Source organism: Andrena cerasifolii, chromosome 4 (assembly GCF_050908995.1).
Source record: "Andrena cerasifolii isolate SP2316 chromosome 4, iyAndCera1_principal, whole genome shotgun sequence".
NCBI classification, from domain to species: Eukaryota; Metazoa; Arthropoda; class Insecta; order Hymenoptera; family Andrenidae; genus Andrena; species Andrena cerasifolii.
In genome coordinates, this window is record NC_135121.1 from 10,823,956 (window position 1) to 10,840,578 (window position 16,623).

Below are 16,623 nucleotides of genomic sequence, written 5' to 3' on the forward strand. Positions count from 1 at the left end.
AAGAGCAACCAGGGCCGTTCCTGGCGGGGGTGCAGCAGGTGCCCCCGCACCTGGGCGGCCCAACTTAAGGGCGGCCGCAGGCCGTTTGTTATATGTAAACTTTTGACTAATAACAATAATGACCGAAACTCTTTTGCACGATAACTGTTTAAAATTATGTATATATAGATGTAAAAGTAAACACTGCATATAAAATTCTTAATTAAAAAATATTAAATTAATAAGAGCGCCAAAACCCTGATTCTCTTCGCGTGTTTTTGTACGAAAAAATCAGAATTTCAACTTTAAATAGTCGCGATTTTGTTTTAAATTAATATTTCAGAAAATTCTCTCCGTCAATCGGAAGATACACTAAGATACTAACGAACACTTTTTTGTTTTTTGATTTTAGATAATCTGGTTCCGAATGGCAGTACTCACCGCAAAAGCAAATTTTTAAAAAGGCTTCTTAGACGTGGGTTGTTATTTTATTATAAACGTAAATATTTTTCCACGAAAAAATTACCAAATGTTCTTTAAATGTTGCTCTTTTACATGCAAAATGTTCTGTAAGAATATACGCTTCCGCTTTTCCAAAAAAAATTCACAAACATTCGCCTCTTTTCGGCCGCCGGACTAGGTACAACCCCTCAACGCGAGCGTCCCCAAAAGTGTTTCACTCAAGATTCTTGAGAAAAGAATCGATTCCGCGTTCGCTTATGCTTTGCCACAGTTCTCTGTCGCCGAAGTAGCGCGGACCATATGCGGTCGCAATAACGGATTAGCGAAGATCGGAAAAAACAGCCACCCCTCGGCTGGTCGCATTACGAATAAGGCACGCGGCTCCATTGAAGGGTGGTGCACGTGCCATTTATACGCCCTTTATTTCCAGATTAAGGTGTCGATAAAGTTAAAAAGCGGGATCCTAATAGCAGCATTAAAAAATATACGAGCTTCCCTCTGCCGGCGGAGATTTACGTTTGGGGAGGACTCACTTCGACGGCCTCGACACCTATGTATAAACTCGTATTTGCTGCGGATTTTCGCGCCGTTCAGTGTTTCGTAATTTTCGTGGAAACGTGCAGTAAGAAAGTCCGTTCCTTCGTTATCTGTGCGTCATGTGCACGGAGGCTCGTGACTAAATCTGTCTCCACCTCCTTCCTGTTTCATCCCATTGACATCTGCCTCGGGCTCGAAGATGCTACCCACACAGCTGAGGAACAAATAGCATCGCCTCGCGCCTTATCTAATCGCTGCTGTTATCAAACACGATGAACCAGCCGAGCTTCGTTTTTCCACCCTGAATCATCCACGTTCGTCCGAACCCTACGTGTGTCCATTTCCGAATAATGGTAGTAATTTTGTTTCGAAGGCTCCTTTAATTGTTCGTCGTTTAGGTGAAATTAAACCAGCTCCCACGCAGATTCGCCTGTAATAGCGCTTGAATGAGCACGATCGCAGATTTAATCATTTAATCAGGATAGGACGATGACACCACCCGGATTCATCCCGCTGGAAAATCTGCAGCACCCTCCAGAGGTGTCACAATAAAACAGCTCGTGGATGGTGGCCACTTGACAACGGGGTGGGGTCCGCTAAACTCTCACCCCTAATGTATATTAAACAAGGCTCCCTTTTTCGCCACCTCTCCCCTCTCCAGCTTGACTTTTCGGGGGCACGGTTAATAAGAATCTAATTGTTTGGGAAAACTGAAAGCGGAGAACGTTGAACTCACAAAAAAATTCATCCCTTTAATATCTCTTCTCGCAACAGTTATCAATATCACAATACTTGTCGTAAGTATAATAATCCCTACTATTGTGACGCTCGCGTGTTATGATATAGATAGAACTCTGTCGAGGAAGAGTGTATTTAAATAGTATTCGACAGGCGAAATTAGCAAAGGGGTTGATTGAAATTTGTATACCTGACTATTGGAAATCGATATTTCTTTTCCTCGGACGTGTTTCCCCGCCAAGGGTCTGACAGCGACCTAAGGGTCTGGAGGGATGCTGAATACGTATGGAACAGTATGGGACGGTCCAGAGAAGAGCTCCACCCACGAGGCCTGCGCTCCGCCTTCGCAAAATTCATTCTCCCGGGGGTTGCACCGCAATTTCTATTAGTTAAATCGGCCCGTCTGGACGCGTCGGTCGGTTTGGCATCAGCTACGATCACAATCCCAGGGAATCTGTTCAGCAAAAGTGTCTCTACGTCATCGCCACCCCTCTCGCGACAGTTCAATTCGTTGCTCAGAAACCACAAGTTCATTGGTGCCTACGGTCGTGAAAGTGAAAAGAACTCGCCCTTTACTATGGTAAGTGTGTGTGTGTGTGTTGAATTTCAAATTAGACTGCTCAGTATTAGTGAGCTCTTAATTTATCTGCATATGAGGGTGGTTTCTCGTGAACAAGTCCTGCAGAACTTCCGAAGTATCTGTGAGAGTTATTCAATGAAAGGGGTGGACGAAATTACCGTGCGGTGAAAATACCTCTGTGTTTGTAATTCTAGAAGGGCCATTATTCAAAGTTCCTTCAATTCAGAATAATTCGAGGAGAAATGTCGCAGCTGACAAGGGAACATCCCGAACTAGAAAATTCAAAAAATTCTGAAACTTCGTGAATACGTAGGGAATTTCGTCCTGATTACAACGCAATTTTTGTTTGGTGCCCAAATTCACTCTAAGGGGGTGTGATTGATCCCTGAAAGCCCGGTTATTTTCCGATTTTCTGTTATAACTCGTGAACTGTAAAATAATTTTTTTACCAACTGATAGATCTAATTAAAAGAAGTAACTTTCGTCGGGAAACTTATTTTCTATCTCTTACATTTCGCGAGTTATAACACAAAATCGGAAAATAGCCGAATTTTCGGGGGTTCATTCCACCCCCTTCGAGTGAATTTGGGCGGCAAATAAAAATTGCGTCGTAATCAGGAGGAAATCCACGAGGAGGAATATTCACAAAGTTTCAGAATTTTTTGAATTTTGCGGGTTCGGGATCTTCCCTTGTGAGTGTACATTGGTGTTCGAAAAAGGTGCGTACAAGCTTTCCTTCGCTCGGAGCAAACGAAATTGATGAATATTGCCGCGAAGCAGACTAACGCAAGCGGCACACGCGTATCTCTATTGAATGTCAGGGACAATATAGCGCGGAGGGGGTGCGATAGGAGCATCCTGTTGGCGCTATGTAGGCTAATTTCGTTCGCGATAATTTAACCAGATTTCCCGCATCTTCTGTCATCGACCATCCGATCGTGACGCGCGGCTGTGAAAACTGTAGGGAAATCGACACCGGCGTTGATCGAAATCGGACGCGACCTCCTGCGAAGGGAGCGGACAGGCGTGCCGAGTAGAAACGAATGAGTCGAGTGATTTGTCGAGGTGCAAGGTGGTCGAGGCGAATAATTAACGAATTGCAGTCGATGCTGGCGTACAACGGCTGCTCTGGAGGAACGGTAGACACGGAGAACGGTTCTCCAGCCGAGTCGCTTCTGTCCGCTGAAGGGGAACTCGCCGAGGAGGTTGGAGATTCCCCAGGCACCCCGAGGGACACCGAGGAGGAAGCTACATTTTCCGATGAATTCTACTCTCACGACACGGACGATGAGGAGGACCAGGGCAAGAAGCGAAGAGATCGAGCTAATTCCGTGAGCAACGATTCCATTCAAGCTTAATTGCGACCGGGTGCTACTCAGAGTCGAGGCTCGCGCCTACTGGCTAATTTAAGGTCCGATTTATTGTACAGGGAAAGTTTTCAAGGGGTCCTGGCACCCCCAAAGAAGGAGCTTTGTAAATAGAAAATAAGAATCTCCTAACGAATTTTATCGAATTTGCATTAAAAATACTTCTATTCGTTCAACTCGGTCCCCCACAGGATTAAATCCTGAGTGCGCCACTGGTTGTAAAGTAACGCGAATGGGTCACCCGTCAATTTTATATACAGTGGTCCCCGGATTATCGAGAAGGATTCGGGCCCGGGGAATTCTCCATAAACCGAGGCAGGAACGAGTCTCAGACGAATCTCTCCATATTTGAACTCATTTTCATTGGGAAATCCTAAAAAAAAAATCCATTAGTAATACTTCCATGTATATTTATCAAAAACATGAACATTTTATTTTTCTTTACTGGTTATTTTACCTGACAACGGTTTTATTGCTCTCGGCAGTCAACGGGCGGTCTACCCGGGACCGAAGGCCCTCGCTCGCACCGAGGAAGCAAAACTGTGGGGTGGGTAGGTCTTTCCCGTGGAAAACAGCATGTCAATAATCCGGGGACCACTGTATTTCGCGTTCCGCATATTTTTGGCTTCGGGGATTGGTGAACAGAGTACCATGCTTCCTAATGTAACTCGTAATAATTTCGTAGCTAGACGGCATTTCGTCCTCTGGTGGGCGACTGGGCTCGCCCACACCTCGAGTGGGCACCCTGGGCGTGCGGAAATTGTTCACGAACAGCCGCGAACGCTGGAGGCAGCAGAACGTCAGTGGAGCCTTCGCCGAGCTTCGAAAATTGGTACCCACCCATCCGCCGGACAAGAAATTATCGAAGAACGAAATTCTGCGGCTGGCGATTCGGTAATTCCGTTGAAATCGCAGGAACTCCCGTTTATGCGCACTGTCCTCGAGTTCGAACGTTTTCTAGGTACATACGTCTCCTGAGCAACGTCCTGGAATGGCAGAAGGCCCAGGATCGCAACGACACCGTGCAGCACGAAGTGCGGATCAAGTGCGAGGGCAGCTTCAACGCTCAGAACTCGACCGCCTATTCCACGAAGCCTCCTGTCGCGTTCCTGAAGCAGGAGAAGCAGACTATCGAGGGCCACGTGTACAGGACGAGCTTCTCCGTGCAGAAGCAAATGCAGCACCCAGTTCCCCACGTGAGCAGCGATAAGAATGGCAACAATCTACTGATGATCGCCCCTGCTGGCCACAGCCTGCCCGGTTCCGTTAATAGAAGGAGCACGACACCTTCGACCATGGCTGTTCAAAGCGCTTTTCCACCAGGCACTCTGAGCAACGGAAGCCTGCCACGTCCCTCGGCAGGCCCGCGACCGTCGACCTTCCCAAGATCGCCTCAGATCAACGCGCAGGCGGTGACTAGCTCCAGCATCCTGGCAAATTGTTCGTCGAGCACACCTCTGACGAGCAACGGCGCAACGGTGAACGGAACCGGGCCGAACTGCGGCCAGAAGAGGCTGAAGCTCGAAAGAGAAGACGAGGAACAAGCTGGTCAAACGAAGGACTGCAAAGCTCTGCCATCATCCGCTCACAGCGTTCCAGCGAGGAAAAGAGTGAAGCTTGCGTTTATCAAGGACCCGAATCCGGGATATCGTAGCGACTTTCGTAACGTCGACCGCAAGTAAGTGATACGGTCCGCGTGGACTTTGAGTATTCTTCCCCGCTGGTCGATACTGCCCGGTAAATGGTGAACGAACGGCTTCAGTGAAAGTAGCTCGTAATGCTAAGAAAGCCTCCACTCTGGCATAGTAATAGATTTTGTATATACCCTCCAGTGTCGACTGGACAGCTCGTCGAAATAATGTTAGACTTGTCGTCGTGACGTGTACAATCTAGTCATAAAGAGAACGATGGAAAGATTATTTGCCCGCGATCACGGCAATGTTCCGCGGTGATTGAAGCCGTCATCTTTCTCAAAGAATATTTTATTAGTTAAATGGTATCACGTTGTTTCTACAGTTGTAGGTGTACCTTTATTCCGTAATTTTACGTCGAGCTGCAACCGTACATGGTCACGATAGATCCTGGACGTTAGCCGACACATCGTCAAAGATACAAAACTTGATCGCATTTCGTCGAAGGCGTTGCTGAACTTCAGCCGCGATCGTGGTTCGTTGGTCGTGTACGGTTGAGCAACATCGCCGCGGGTCGCACAGGGACCACCTGACATCGAGTTCCATCACTGGCTTACACATATACGGAAATCTTACATCGAGCATGCCGGAAAGGGCCGTTCCAGGAATTTGAGCTTTCAACGACTAAGTGTAACACATTTACCCTAACAACATCCCTACTAGGACGGGCTGACGAACGGTTTGCAGGCTGAAAGGGGAACCATCGAACAGAAATTCACCAAACGCGCGGATCAAATTGCTCTCCGTCTTTGTGTGTACCTCCACTCCTCGTGTCCAATCAAAAGAAACTCTTCTCCGGTACTATGCAGTCCCTTGAGTCCCCGACACTGTCCAAGTAGCTGGAACGAAAGTCGGATCTGAAGATTGGCGACCTCCACCCGAGCGCTTATTCACGAAGAATGGAAAGTGCTGGCCAATTTACGTCAGGTACACTTTGTATCTGGTGCTGTCCCTCTTCTGGCGTTCTGCGATCAGCTTGAGGCGAGCAGCCGCGTAACGGTCGTCGTTCCACTCGACCGGGGGCACAGGGGTGGCTAGCCTCTCCTCCGTTTGACTGAAAGCCCTCCGCGGCGGAGGTTGGACCATTTGCCTGGTGCTTTTGCAGTCCACGCTCGCCTGCTTCGCGGTGTGATTGCAGACGCTGGCGGAGCTGGAGTCGCTGGTTCTGGAATCTCTCTTCGCCGTGGCGACTTCGGCGTAGCTTCCTCTGGACCTGCCGCTGGCGTCTGAGTCCCTCTTTTTCTCGGCGCGGAGGCGAGGCCCTTGGGCGGCCTGGTCGGCGTCACCGCGCGTCGACCGGGCCGAGGCTCGACGAGACTTCTCGTCGTAGTCGTCGGAGTACGTCCTCCTCTCCTTTATCTTCGGCTTGGCCAGGCCGAGATCTTCGCTGTACCTGATCCTATCGTTGAACTTCCTCAGCCGTTCCTCGTACTCGCTATTGAGCACCTCGATGGCCTTCGTCCGCGCGTCCACGCTCGGCGTCGGCTTGGCCTCCTGATGGTCCGACTGTACCTTGGTGTCCTTCAGCTACGATTTCACGTTAAAGTACTTCCGCCGGCCTTTGTCCTGTAATAGAGAAATCACCATACGCACCTTAATCACGTTCATTCTGTCGTTGAACTCCAAGTCTTGGCTATTTCTACGGCACGGTTGTTGAGTCCTGTCCTCTTCGCTACTGCTCTTGCTGATCCACGCGTTCTCGCGCCGAGCGTTCGCCGCTCTCTTCGGCCATTCGTTCTCCGTCTTGAAATCGTACAGGTCCCGCATACGCTGGGTCAGCCTTATCGATTGCTCGCTGGAGTCGGGGCTTAGGGACAGCCACGTGGATGGATCTCGGTCAGACTCCGTCTCATCTGCAATTACCCATTCACGTTTCCATATTAATCGGTATCGGAAGGCCTGCGGTGTCCCCACTGCCGGCAGCGGCCCGAAGCTCGAGGACCTAGGACCGATCGTCCACCATTCCCCTCCATCGCTCACCTTGCCCCTGCGCGGCTCCCCTGTTGCCCTTCGACGCCACCGACGAGAACTTTCGCACCGGCTCCCACTTGGGCGACTCGGACTTAACATCTTTCGGCGGGGAGCCGTCGGCCGCGCGGCTCTCGCCAGTCGCGCAGGGCTTCCCCTCCGTGTTCACGCGCGGTACCGGAGAGGGCGACGGGTTCTTGACGAACGCCATCCACCTGGCCGCCGCGTTTTTCGTGATTTCGCAGCTGTTGGTGATCCGGGCGAACGGAGACGCGTCGTAGCGGAACCTTGAGGTGTTAATTTGCGGTAGCCACCTAAAGGTATTTGGTATCAGAAAACCCATACGTCTGGAGACTCGATACAATTGAGTGCACAACGCCAGAAACGGTCAGTTAATCAATGCTTTTGTTTGTATAACTATAGTTACCGATCACGAGAGCTTTCGCATACCCATATCACGCTCCTATCCGCACGACGACCGACATCGATACTATATATTTACATACAATCTGTACGATTCTGTTTCATCTACATACAGTTAACCAGAGTGTACCTCTAATGTCGATTACAGTTTTAGTGCAACAGGTAGTCTCGGTACTTATCACGATTTACTGACTTATCGGGCTCGTATATCGATTAGACACGTTCAAGGCATCGGTTTCTTTTTGACTAGGAAAATGTGCTCTGTCAACCTCGTCGCGATCATTCGGGAGTCGCTGCATTCCGTATGCCTTCGCTCCTCCGCGTGCTTTTCGCTCTTAACATGGCTGACGTCCGCGCTATGACTCCTTCCCGTTGCAGTTCTGTGAGCGGCCGGCGGCGGCGCGTCGCTCTTCTCTTCGTCCACCTTCGCCTCTTCCTCCACCGTCGGCGACAGCTTCTTCGGCGTCCCTATGCTGGTCTTCCGCCCTTCCGCCGCAATCTCTTCCGTCGAGACGGATACGGAGCGTCGTTTCTCTTCGTCCCTCGACGGCTGCGGCGGCTTCTTCGTCGCTGGTTGAGCCCGGGTTATAGTTTTCGGCAGGGGGATCCACCTCGATGGGTCCAGCTTGCTGGTGTCCGGTACCTCTGTGTGCCTTCTTTCTTCCACCCGCCTCTCCGTGTACTTCTTCAGGCAGTCCACGTCCGCGCTGCGACTCCTCTGACTGCGAGGGGACCGCGATGGTCTTCGTTGACCGGTGCCCAAAGGGCAGGCCCGCTCCTGCTTTGGTGGGGAAAGCGCGCCGTTATTAAACGTCACTTTATAAACATTAGGGTGGTCCTTGTTTTTCAACTTTCAGCGACTTTATGCCAATTTTTTTTAAATAATTTGATACTACTCTGTTATAAAGGAATACTTAATATTTCCTTAAAAAACTATTGTTTTTCCCTTATATGTATAATAATGATATTTAGACGCAACTTTAAACAATTTACTCAAAAACGTGTGTCGTAGATTCATGCTGCAGTTTAACTACTGTAAGCAACTACCTGAATATTCCAGGCTTTTTTCTTTGGAAATCCTTCTAATGAAAGAACCTTCTATCATAGAAAAAAATCGTTACCTGCCCCTGGCAATCGCGAATATTACCGTGTTTTTACCGGGTTAAGGGACTGCGAACTGTTTGGTTTTTACAAACCAACTTTTTTAATAGGTACAATGTACCTACAGACTTTTTAGAAAAGGGCCCTTCATTGTAGAAAAACATGTTATGTCAGAAAAGTTTACAAATTGCAACACATTTCTAAGTGGTATATGATACCGCTGAACGATGTGTCAAAACTTATATCAGAATATAATAATCTGCTGACAGAAAATAAGGAAGAAAAAAAATATATTTTACAAATAATTGAAGATTATAGGAGACTACTCTAATGTAAGCAAATCTACCTTAACACAGAATATACATTGAAAAATACATAGAATTTAATAATACGCTAATTTATTATCTTCATGTAAGAATCTATAATTTTATATAAAAAAAGGTATTCATTACTCTCTTATAATAGCGGCCGGGGGAAAATGCGGCCCGGATTCCCGATGCCCAATCAATCTGAAATTTTGTAGAAACCATTTTCTTACCAAGTGTCTTATTTTTAAGGGGCGACACAAAAGAAAACTCGACAGAAAATGTCGGCTCCTATAGCTAAGGACCACCCTAATGAACATAGGCCGCCGGGTTTGAGATGTACGAAGCTACAGGTTCACCTAAGTAAGATGAAGCTTCGCGTAATCCGCTATGTGCAGGATACCGTGCTCCGCCGACGCCACGTGCAAGCTGGCCCCGCAAGCTCGGGGATTGATTCTAGAGGTGTGCAGCTCCGCCACCTGGCTGCTGCACGCAGCCGCTGGATCTCCGCTGGACGACAGGGAGCCGTTCCAAAATTCGTTCCCTGCTCGGAGAAGCAACTGGATTTAAACCCTGTGCGGGGTACTTTATTAATGAAAATTGTTCGACAACCTGGCAGCGCGTTTCCGTCCCACGCGTACGTCACCACCAGAAGCTTGTTCGCGTCCGTGGATCTGAATAACTTGCTGTGAGGTTCCCTGAGAGCGAAATGAATCCTTATATCTGGAAATATGAATGACAGGTAGAATTTCGCATTAATTGCTCCTCCTCCGGTATGGTAACCATAGGCGGAAGTTGCTACATAGCGGACCTCCAAGGTAGTCGCCGCTCCCAGCGTCGCCGCATTTCTGTTGGCTGAAGTACGCGAACATTATGTCGGATATGTATCTCAGTTTCTTGTTCATCTTTCGAATGGCAATCTCGAACGTCTTCAGGAAGTATATCTCTTGATCTTGGATTACCCTCCACACCCCTGAAAGGGCATACGCGACGATCAGAGTGGACGTTGTAACTCCGACGATTATAAGAACTAGACACAACGCGCGGGAGTTTCGTTTACTGACCGAGACCAAATCCAACGACGTGCAGGAAAGCAGTGGTGTTCTGCTTCTCGGCCCGCGTGTTCGCCTCGAGGAGTATGATCTCCACGGTAAGGAGGGTCCTCTTCATGTAATTCTCGATGTCGAACACGGTTTGGCTCGTCAGCGACAGGTATCTCTTGTTTTCTTTCGATTTAATGCGCTTCACCGTTTCCTCGTACAGGGGATGATATTCTTCGCCATAGAATTTCGCCCACACAACGCGCAACCCGTGTTTGTCCTCTGCGTTCCTGCTTGGCGATGGCCCGTACCTGTTATGCGCATATGATAATAACAAAGTCTCTCGCAGTAACCGCGGACAGTGAATCACGCGACTCACCCATTGTCAGCGGTGTTCTGCAGAGGAGTGATAAGAATGTCTTGGTACTCCATGGCGCGTGGCCGTCCGAATCTGCGAACAGTGATACGAAAAATGAGAGCGGGGGCAGGCATTCCCGGCGCGGGAATGCAGCGCGTCGATGCAGTCCCGTGGCGGTGTTAACAGCGAGCGTGTAATAAACATAAGAAACCTTGTTCCCACGACACCTATGATGACACCTCTCGGCTGTACGGAGTCCGGATCGGTGCTCACGACGCCTCTGTTCTCCCGGGAGCCATCGTTTATGAACTCGGTGTGAGAGGACATCGCCAGCATGGCCGACAATTTGATTTCGTCGTAAGACAAGCATTTCGTTAGGACCTGTTAACAGAATCGATAACGCGATCAGGCGTCGCAAATGAAGCCGCACTTGATGCGCGTTCGCGCTACTTATTATCGGTAAGTAAAACGGTACATAAGGGGCCGTCCTTAAGTTACGTAAGGGTAATATTGGCGATTTCTTACCCCTCCCTCCCTCGGTATAAGAATTCATTAGATTTTATATTATACAGCCCCCCACACACAAGAGCCTTACGTAATTTGAGGACGACCCCTAAGTTGTATAATATTTTAAGCAACTTCAATACCAGATGAATGCCTTTGTTTAATACAAGATGGTGCAAGGTAAATTTTACGCTGCAGCTAGTACTTCGTACATATTCGATGCTTCTATTTAATTAAGCGCGCTCGAGACGGCGCCAATAAATTACTAACCAGGGGCTCCTTTTCGTTATCAGTGCCAACGTTCTCCCATCCGTCGACGCCTGCCTTGCCGTCGATCAGTTTCCATCGATCGCCAGATCCGTAGAAATACACTGCCCGCTTCTCCAACAAACGATGGATGAACTGTATCAGCCCCATGTCCAGATACGTGACTCTCTCAATGGCACTGCCGTGCAACCGTTTGTGCTTCAGCCAGCGCGCGATCAGCGGCAGCATCGCCTCGTGTATCACAGGATAAACCGAATTCGCGTTCATCTGCAATTACGATTTAGAATTCAGACGTTGTGCTAATCATTTATCGTCGGGATACTTTGCTGGTAATCATTTTCACGTGGCGAGAAGCCAGCCGGGGAATCCCCGGGTGATTCTAAGGGTGCTGTACCTCCAGTATGTCCGTGCCGATTCCTCTGTCCCTCAGGTTGGAGGACCTGACGGTGTTAATTGGAAATTTTATGGGGAAGGCCTCGCTCCGCTTGATGATTTGCGGCAGGGTAGCGGGCGAGGGTGCCGAGACGTCCAGGCATTCCTTAAGGAGCTCTTTAGTGTCGTCGTCGAAGGGCACGCCGCTCGGGGAGCCCAGTGAGTTCTCCCACGATATCTCCGGCGGCTCTTTCAGCAGCTGTTGCTGGCGAGTCTCGTCCATTCTTCGCTGGTTCTGTAATGTCGCGCGGAATCGTACCACCAAATCTCTTAAAACGTTTGTCAAGAAATCACGCCGGAAGCGCGATGAACGTCGTCGATTTAAACAACAACAAAAAAGACACGGTGTTCTCGTGAAGTTAATACTTCGCATCCCATCGAACAGCGATGGAATTGATTTTTAAATTTCTCCCTTAAGGGCATCGTTGCGTCGTTTTATTTGAAACAGCTTCGCTCGTTTCGCTGCGAAAGAAACTACCCCCGGGGTGGCGCGACGATTCGAAGAAAATTTGCACAATCGAAGTCGCGTTCTATTAATACGCGCGCTGATTAGAGCAAGGACGCGATCTCTTTGATACTTGAGCATGAAATCCGCTAAGTAGCGGAAAATGTATCCATCCACCCTAGCGAGTTACGTTCAACACGCTCCCGACCACCACCCCTCGGCAGCCCTGCAACGCGAACTTAACTTCATTTTTCTGTTTACCGATTCTGCCACCTGAGCGACAGGGGTGAGCAAGAATTAAGGCTAGCCCTTGGTCGTGGAAAAAATCGACGCGGTACCGATTTTTTTTTTTCTTCTGGTAAACAAGCGGCTTCTTCCCCTCCTTTTTTTTTAACGGATGGCACTTGGGCAAGGTACTGCGAGCTTTACTGATTCTGTTTAGCAAGTTCCTTCGGGATTAAAGAGGTACGTTCACCTGCGGCGATCCAGAATCTATAATTTACTACGAACTTTCTAACAATCGGAATGTGTCGAAACGAGTCGCCCGCAATTTTATTCTCAATGCCAGCCGTATACATACTATTTGCTCGTGTTCCTGCAGGTTCTACTTTCAATCCTCAGCTAAATGTTGCTAAGTACGCGGTCCTACTGGTCCTAGCCAACGCAATGCATACGAACGAAGATCCACGTGAGTGCGTTTCTGATTATAGGACGGCCTGCAAAATCACTGACAGTAATGTATCACAGTGATCGCAGAATCACGATCACGGTCATGATTTTTCTTTGTATCTCGAATGCATTGGCTTACTGTGATCGTAATTCTTGATCTGGAATTTAATTATTTTTCGTAAAGCACTTCAATAGGGGAGAGTCGTACAGTACCGAGCAAAGCTAGTTCTCGCTTCTTCGACCAGATATTAGCACTTTATTTGAATTAACAAATGAAAATCATAATCCTCTGTAAACTATTTCGGGGTTATATTGTTTACTCCATTGTTCTCGATGTTCCGAGGCAGAGTTGACTAAGTGGGAGCTCGCGGGCCACCGGGGGCACCTCCGCCTTGCTGCTACGCAGAACGGCCCCCTCCATACCTACCAGACACTGACGATCGCAGTCGGAAAGAGAAAAAAAGGAGAAATCCACTGCGATCGTCAGAGTCTGGTAGGTACGAAGGGGGGCCGTTAGCGTAGCAGCACAGCGGAGCCACCAGTTAGTCAATCCTGTTCTGAGGCATTAAACGTATTGGCATTTTCTTATTTCCGCTACGCAATCTGGTGGCGAAAATTAAAGCAGTCTAATCGGGTTAGCTGTCACATTTAATTGGCTGTATTGGGAATTTCGACTGTTTGATGATCGATTTTGTAAAATTTAACAGACTATTTAATGACAAAAACATTATTTCACTATTTCAACACTTCTGTGACACCAGTCCTGTAACGCGGTTGACCCGATTACAGAGCTTACTTTAGTAGATGGCGCTCTCACAGTATTTACCAATACGTTGATATTCAGTGAGTTAAAAGTGAATTTTTAAAGCTGATCTTTTGTTTCTCACGTGAGTAAGTGATTGAGGAAAATTTTCTGCCGTCGAAATCGAAAGAAAAGTAGGTAATGTACAACAAATTTATGGAGTGGCGAGATAACCAAAAAGTGGAGTCTTTATCGCGAGCAGTGCTTTTAGTCTCTCTCTTTTTATTTCAATAAAAAAGCAATCGACGATGCATAGTTTTTGCAAATCGCTCAGCAGGATATCAAATGCACACCTTTCACGCAGGTGTTGAAAAAAGAATTGTCACGCAATGTACTATTGTTCTATTATGTATACTATTTCTAGTCTATTAAGTTAACAAAAACGTCCTAGTTTGTACACTATATACCATGATCCAAAATGTTTCCCTGTGTTTGTCGTACAGTGCCGACCAACAGACTGTAAACCAGTAGAGACCAAATTTTTCTGATCTGTAAATTCAATCTGTTAGCAACTCAGATTAATTTATAAGATGTTCATTTAGCCTTCTTTCTACCTTTTCCCGCAGAAAAATAAAGTAAATAAATGTGTTATTTGCAAGCAGAGTTGGGCATTAACTAAATAAAAAATTATTTAAATAAGGATCAAATAAAAGTTACTTTAACTTTAGATTATTCGATGAGAATTTATTCGACGAATAAAGTTACTTTTTTTATTTGTTATTCGAAATTTTATTTAAATAAAAAATTTGCCTATCTCTGTTTGCAAGGAATCATTTGACAAAGATTGGGTGCAGTGTATCGAATGTTACAAATAAAATTTGAAAAAAATCTTGTATTGTACCAATTAAATGTCTTTTTATTAACAATGTTAATCATTTAGACCTAAAAATTTACTAATTTAATAGTTGGTCGGTACTGGACGACAATTTTTCGTTTCCTAGAAATTACAACTTTTTTACTTTTGCGAATTATCCATTCTTATTATTACATTTCACAAAAATAATTCCCTCCTCTTATTAAGTTCCATCTATACTACAAACACGTTTTTGATTTTTTATTTTTATCGACTCTACCCCAAGATATAACAAAAAAATTTGGAGCGGTCGGTACAGCAGGACTCTCCCCTATAAGTATTTAGCTTGTGTTACAGGCGAAGCGTTAAGTTTCAGCGAATGTATACATTCGCTGGTCAATGTAGATATGCACACACTGATTTGACTGGCTAAAATATTCACATATACATTCTATTTTTTAACCAGAAGAAGTATTCGTTATACTTAAATAACTCACGAACGATTACATTCGTTCAAAATATACAACTGAGATTCTTTAAGAACAGTGAAGGAACACTTGAGAATGTTTCGACAGAAATTGGGGTTATGTGACGAGTGCAGAGTGCAGTTATGTTATCCACCAAGCAGAAGCGATTACAAAAAATCGCGAACCATTGAGAAGAATCGCCGTGATTGGAAACGAACGTGATCGAATCACTCGTGATTCGTTCTGACGCAACTGCAACAGGGTTTCACGTGGCGCTACTTCAATACAACGCAATATCTACAGGTTTCGCGATAAAATAACACAGTGTTTCCCAACCTTTTTTTGACTGGCGACCTCCTTTTATAATATTCAAATAACCTGCGACCCCCCATATAAGGTAAGGCAAAGTTAATGAGGTAAAGGAAACACATTAAAAATAGGTCTTTCAGATTATAATTCTAACTTAATAATATTAAAAAAAAACTCGAAAAACCATGGCGACCCCCCAGAAAACACTTGGCGACCCACCGGTTGGGAATCACTAAGCTAAGAAAAAAGCTGCCAATGATTGGTTCCTTCTCCCAACATTAAAGCGTCATCGACAATCTCCCAAACTTAGTAACCACATAAAGGATTGGTGTTCGTTGGGCTAAATAAGACAGTGTCTTGAAATGCCTTCTGTTAGTATTGTTGTATGCTAAGAGAGAATAAAAACCTTAACCTTAACCTTAGTAACCACATAACATCGCCAATAACATCACCTAAGACAGTACAGACATCCAGAAGATACTTTTCTTTCAACTCCGTATGGACTTTGCCGGGAAACGGTGCGTCGTGGACGCTTAACGCGATCCACCTGCTCAGCAAGGTGCTGTGCAACCGAACCGGGAAGAAGCACCAGGTAAGCCGTCGGCGATGGAAATGTGAAAACTCACCCGACGGATGCAACAGGCGAACACCGACATGTCACCTGCTCCCGCAGCGGATTGTAGTGCGATTGGTTGCGTAGTTGTGGGGAGATCGCGCGTAACGACGCGGTGAATGGTGCCCTGCGCCGTGACGCGATGTTACCCAATATCATTCGCGCGAGCACGCCAGTTTTCGCTGATATCACAAACGAGTTTCGCGGAATCACAAAACAAGTTTCGCTGATTCACAGGCGAGTTTCGCGACTGGTTCGGACGAGCGACGTGGCGCGTCCACACTAGCTGAGTCGCTGGAGGAAACTTCTACCGAATATACACCGGACCCAGGAGTACACATGCGTGTCGGAGTGTCCGGGGAAGTCCGCGCTCGCGCAGATTTCCCGCCAGAAGCTGACGCATGGAGAGCTGGTTTGTTAAATCTCGGGCGCAGGGGATATTCTCCAGCGACGCGTTTGAATGCTTGGATTTCAGCTGAACAGGTTGCTTCTTTCACCCGCTTGATTTTCTTTAGTAGGTATTCGGCAATCCAATTGATTCGAAGCTTGTTAAATTACTATTTAATAGAACGTGTGAATGGTCAATCGGCAACTGTAGAGAGTAATATCGCTACTATTGCTTGTGGCATTTACATGGTGCCCGTGGCATTTCCGTGTTCGAACGTAGGAAGAAGATTCACATTGTCTTGTGCTTGCAAGGGAAGTACGGTTACCCGAACATTCCGATTTTTTTTTAAACCGCGCAGGTTCATAGAGGATCAAAAATAGAAGTA

General features: G+C 46.9%; 3 protein-coding genes across 5 annotated transcripts; 1 reads left to right on the top strand and 2 right to left on the bottom strand.

The window, feature by feature from the left end:
* Positions 1–365: 365 nt before the first annotated feature.
* Positions 366–5,662, top strand: Hlh3b (Helix loop helix protein 3B). The gene is made up of 4 exons (XM_076810060.1): positions 366–2,296; positions 3,400–3,627; positions 4,349–4,557; positions 4,625–5,662. The coding sequence occupies exons 1-4, from the start codon at positions 2,012–2,014 to the stop codon at positions 5,343–5,345; spliced, it is 1,443 nt and encodes a 480-aa protein (XP_076666175.1). The 5' UTR covers positions 366–2,011; the 3' UTR covers positions 5,346–5,662.
* On the bottom strand, positions 5,630–8,763 carry LOC143367995 (uncharacterized). Its single transcript, XM_076810288.1, has 5 exons — positions 8,739–8,763; positions 8,015–8,561; positions 7,335–7,636; positions 6,948–7,207; positions 5,630–6,881 (listed from the first exon to the last, which is right to left on the bottom strand). The coding sequence occupies exons 1-5, from the start codon at positions 8,761–8,763 to the stop codon at positions 6,273–6,275; spliced, it is 1,743 nt and encodes a 580-aa protein (XP_076666403.1). The 3' UTR covers positions 5,630–6,272.
* LOC143367837 (ADP-ribosylarginine hydrolase CG3568) lies at positions 8,384–16,156 on the bottom strand. 3 transcript variants are annotated; one of them, XM_076810058.1, is made up of 11 exons: positions 15,864–16,154; positions 12,778–12,913; positions 11,715–11,987; positions 11,324–11,587; positions 10,761–10,930; positions 10,571–10,642; positions 10,216–10,502; positions 9,963–10,124; positions 9,764–9,874; positions 9,511–9,695; positions 8,384–8,523 (listed from the first exon to the last, which is right to left on the bottom strand). In XM_076810058.1, exons 3-10 carry the CDS (start codon positions 11,973–11,975, stop codon positions 9,511–9,513), a joined length of 1,512 nt encoding a protein of 503 aa, XP_076666173.1. In that variant the 5' UTR covers positions 11,976–11,987; positions 12,778–12,913; positions 15,864–16,154; the 3' UTR covers positions 8,384–8,523. The 3 variants fall into 3 exon arrangements, with proteins under 3 accessions (XP_076666173.1, XP_076666170.1, XP_076666171.1); XM_076810055.1 differs by lacking the exon at positions 12,778–12,913 and having other exon boundaries at positions 15,864–16,155; XM_076810056.1 differs by lacking the exon at positions 12,778–12,913 and having other exon boundaries at positions 8,388–8,526; positions 15,864–16,156.
* Between the last annotated feature and the right edge of the window lie 467 nt (positions 16,157–16,623).

What these genes read in the sequence shown, in the direction of transcription:
- Hlh3b (XM_076810060.1), top strand. Translation starts at nt 2,012, where the DNA reads ATGGGACGGTCCAGAGAAGAGCTCCACCCACGAGGCCTGCGCTCCGCC. An exon ending in AGAACTCGCCCTTTACTATG is followed by an intron (nt 2,297 to 3,399) that starts GTAAGTGTGTGT and finishes AACGAATTGCAG; the next exon opens with TCGATGCTGGCGTACAACGG. An exon ending in ATTCTGCGGCTGGCGATTCG is followed by an intron (nt 4,558 to 4,624) that starts GTAATTCCGTTG and finishes AACGTTTTCTAG; the next exon opens with GTACATACGTCTCCTGAGCA.
- LOC143367995 (XM_076810288.1), bottom strand. Translation starts at nt 8,763, where the DNA reads ATGAATCTACGACACACGTTTTTGA. An exon ending in TCTACGACACACGTTTTTGA is followed by an intron (nt 8,562 to 8,738) that starts GTAAATTGTTTA and finishes ATGTTTATAAAG; the next exon opens with TGACGTTTAATAACGGCGCG. An exon ending in ACAGAATGAACGTGATTAAG is followed by an intron (nt 6,882 to 6,947) that starts GTGCGTATGGTG and finishes GTGAAATCGTAG; the next exon opens with CTGAAGGACACCAAGGTACA.
- LOC143367837 (XM_076810055.1), bottom strand. Translation starts at nt 15,893, where the DNA reads ATGTCGGTGTTCGCCTGTTGCATCCGTCGG. An exon ending in ATAACGAAAAGGAGCCCCTG is followed by an intron (nt 10,931 to 11,323) that starts GTTAGTAATTTA and finishes TTCTGTTAACAG; the next exon opens with GTCCTAACGAAATGCTTGTC. An exon ending in CAGAACACCGCTGACAATGG is followed by an intron (nt 10,503 to 10,570) that starts GTGAGTCGCGTG and finishes TGCGCATAACAG; the next exon opens with GTACGGGCCATCGCCAAGCA.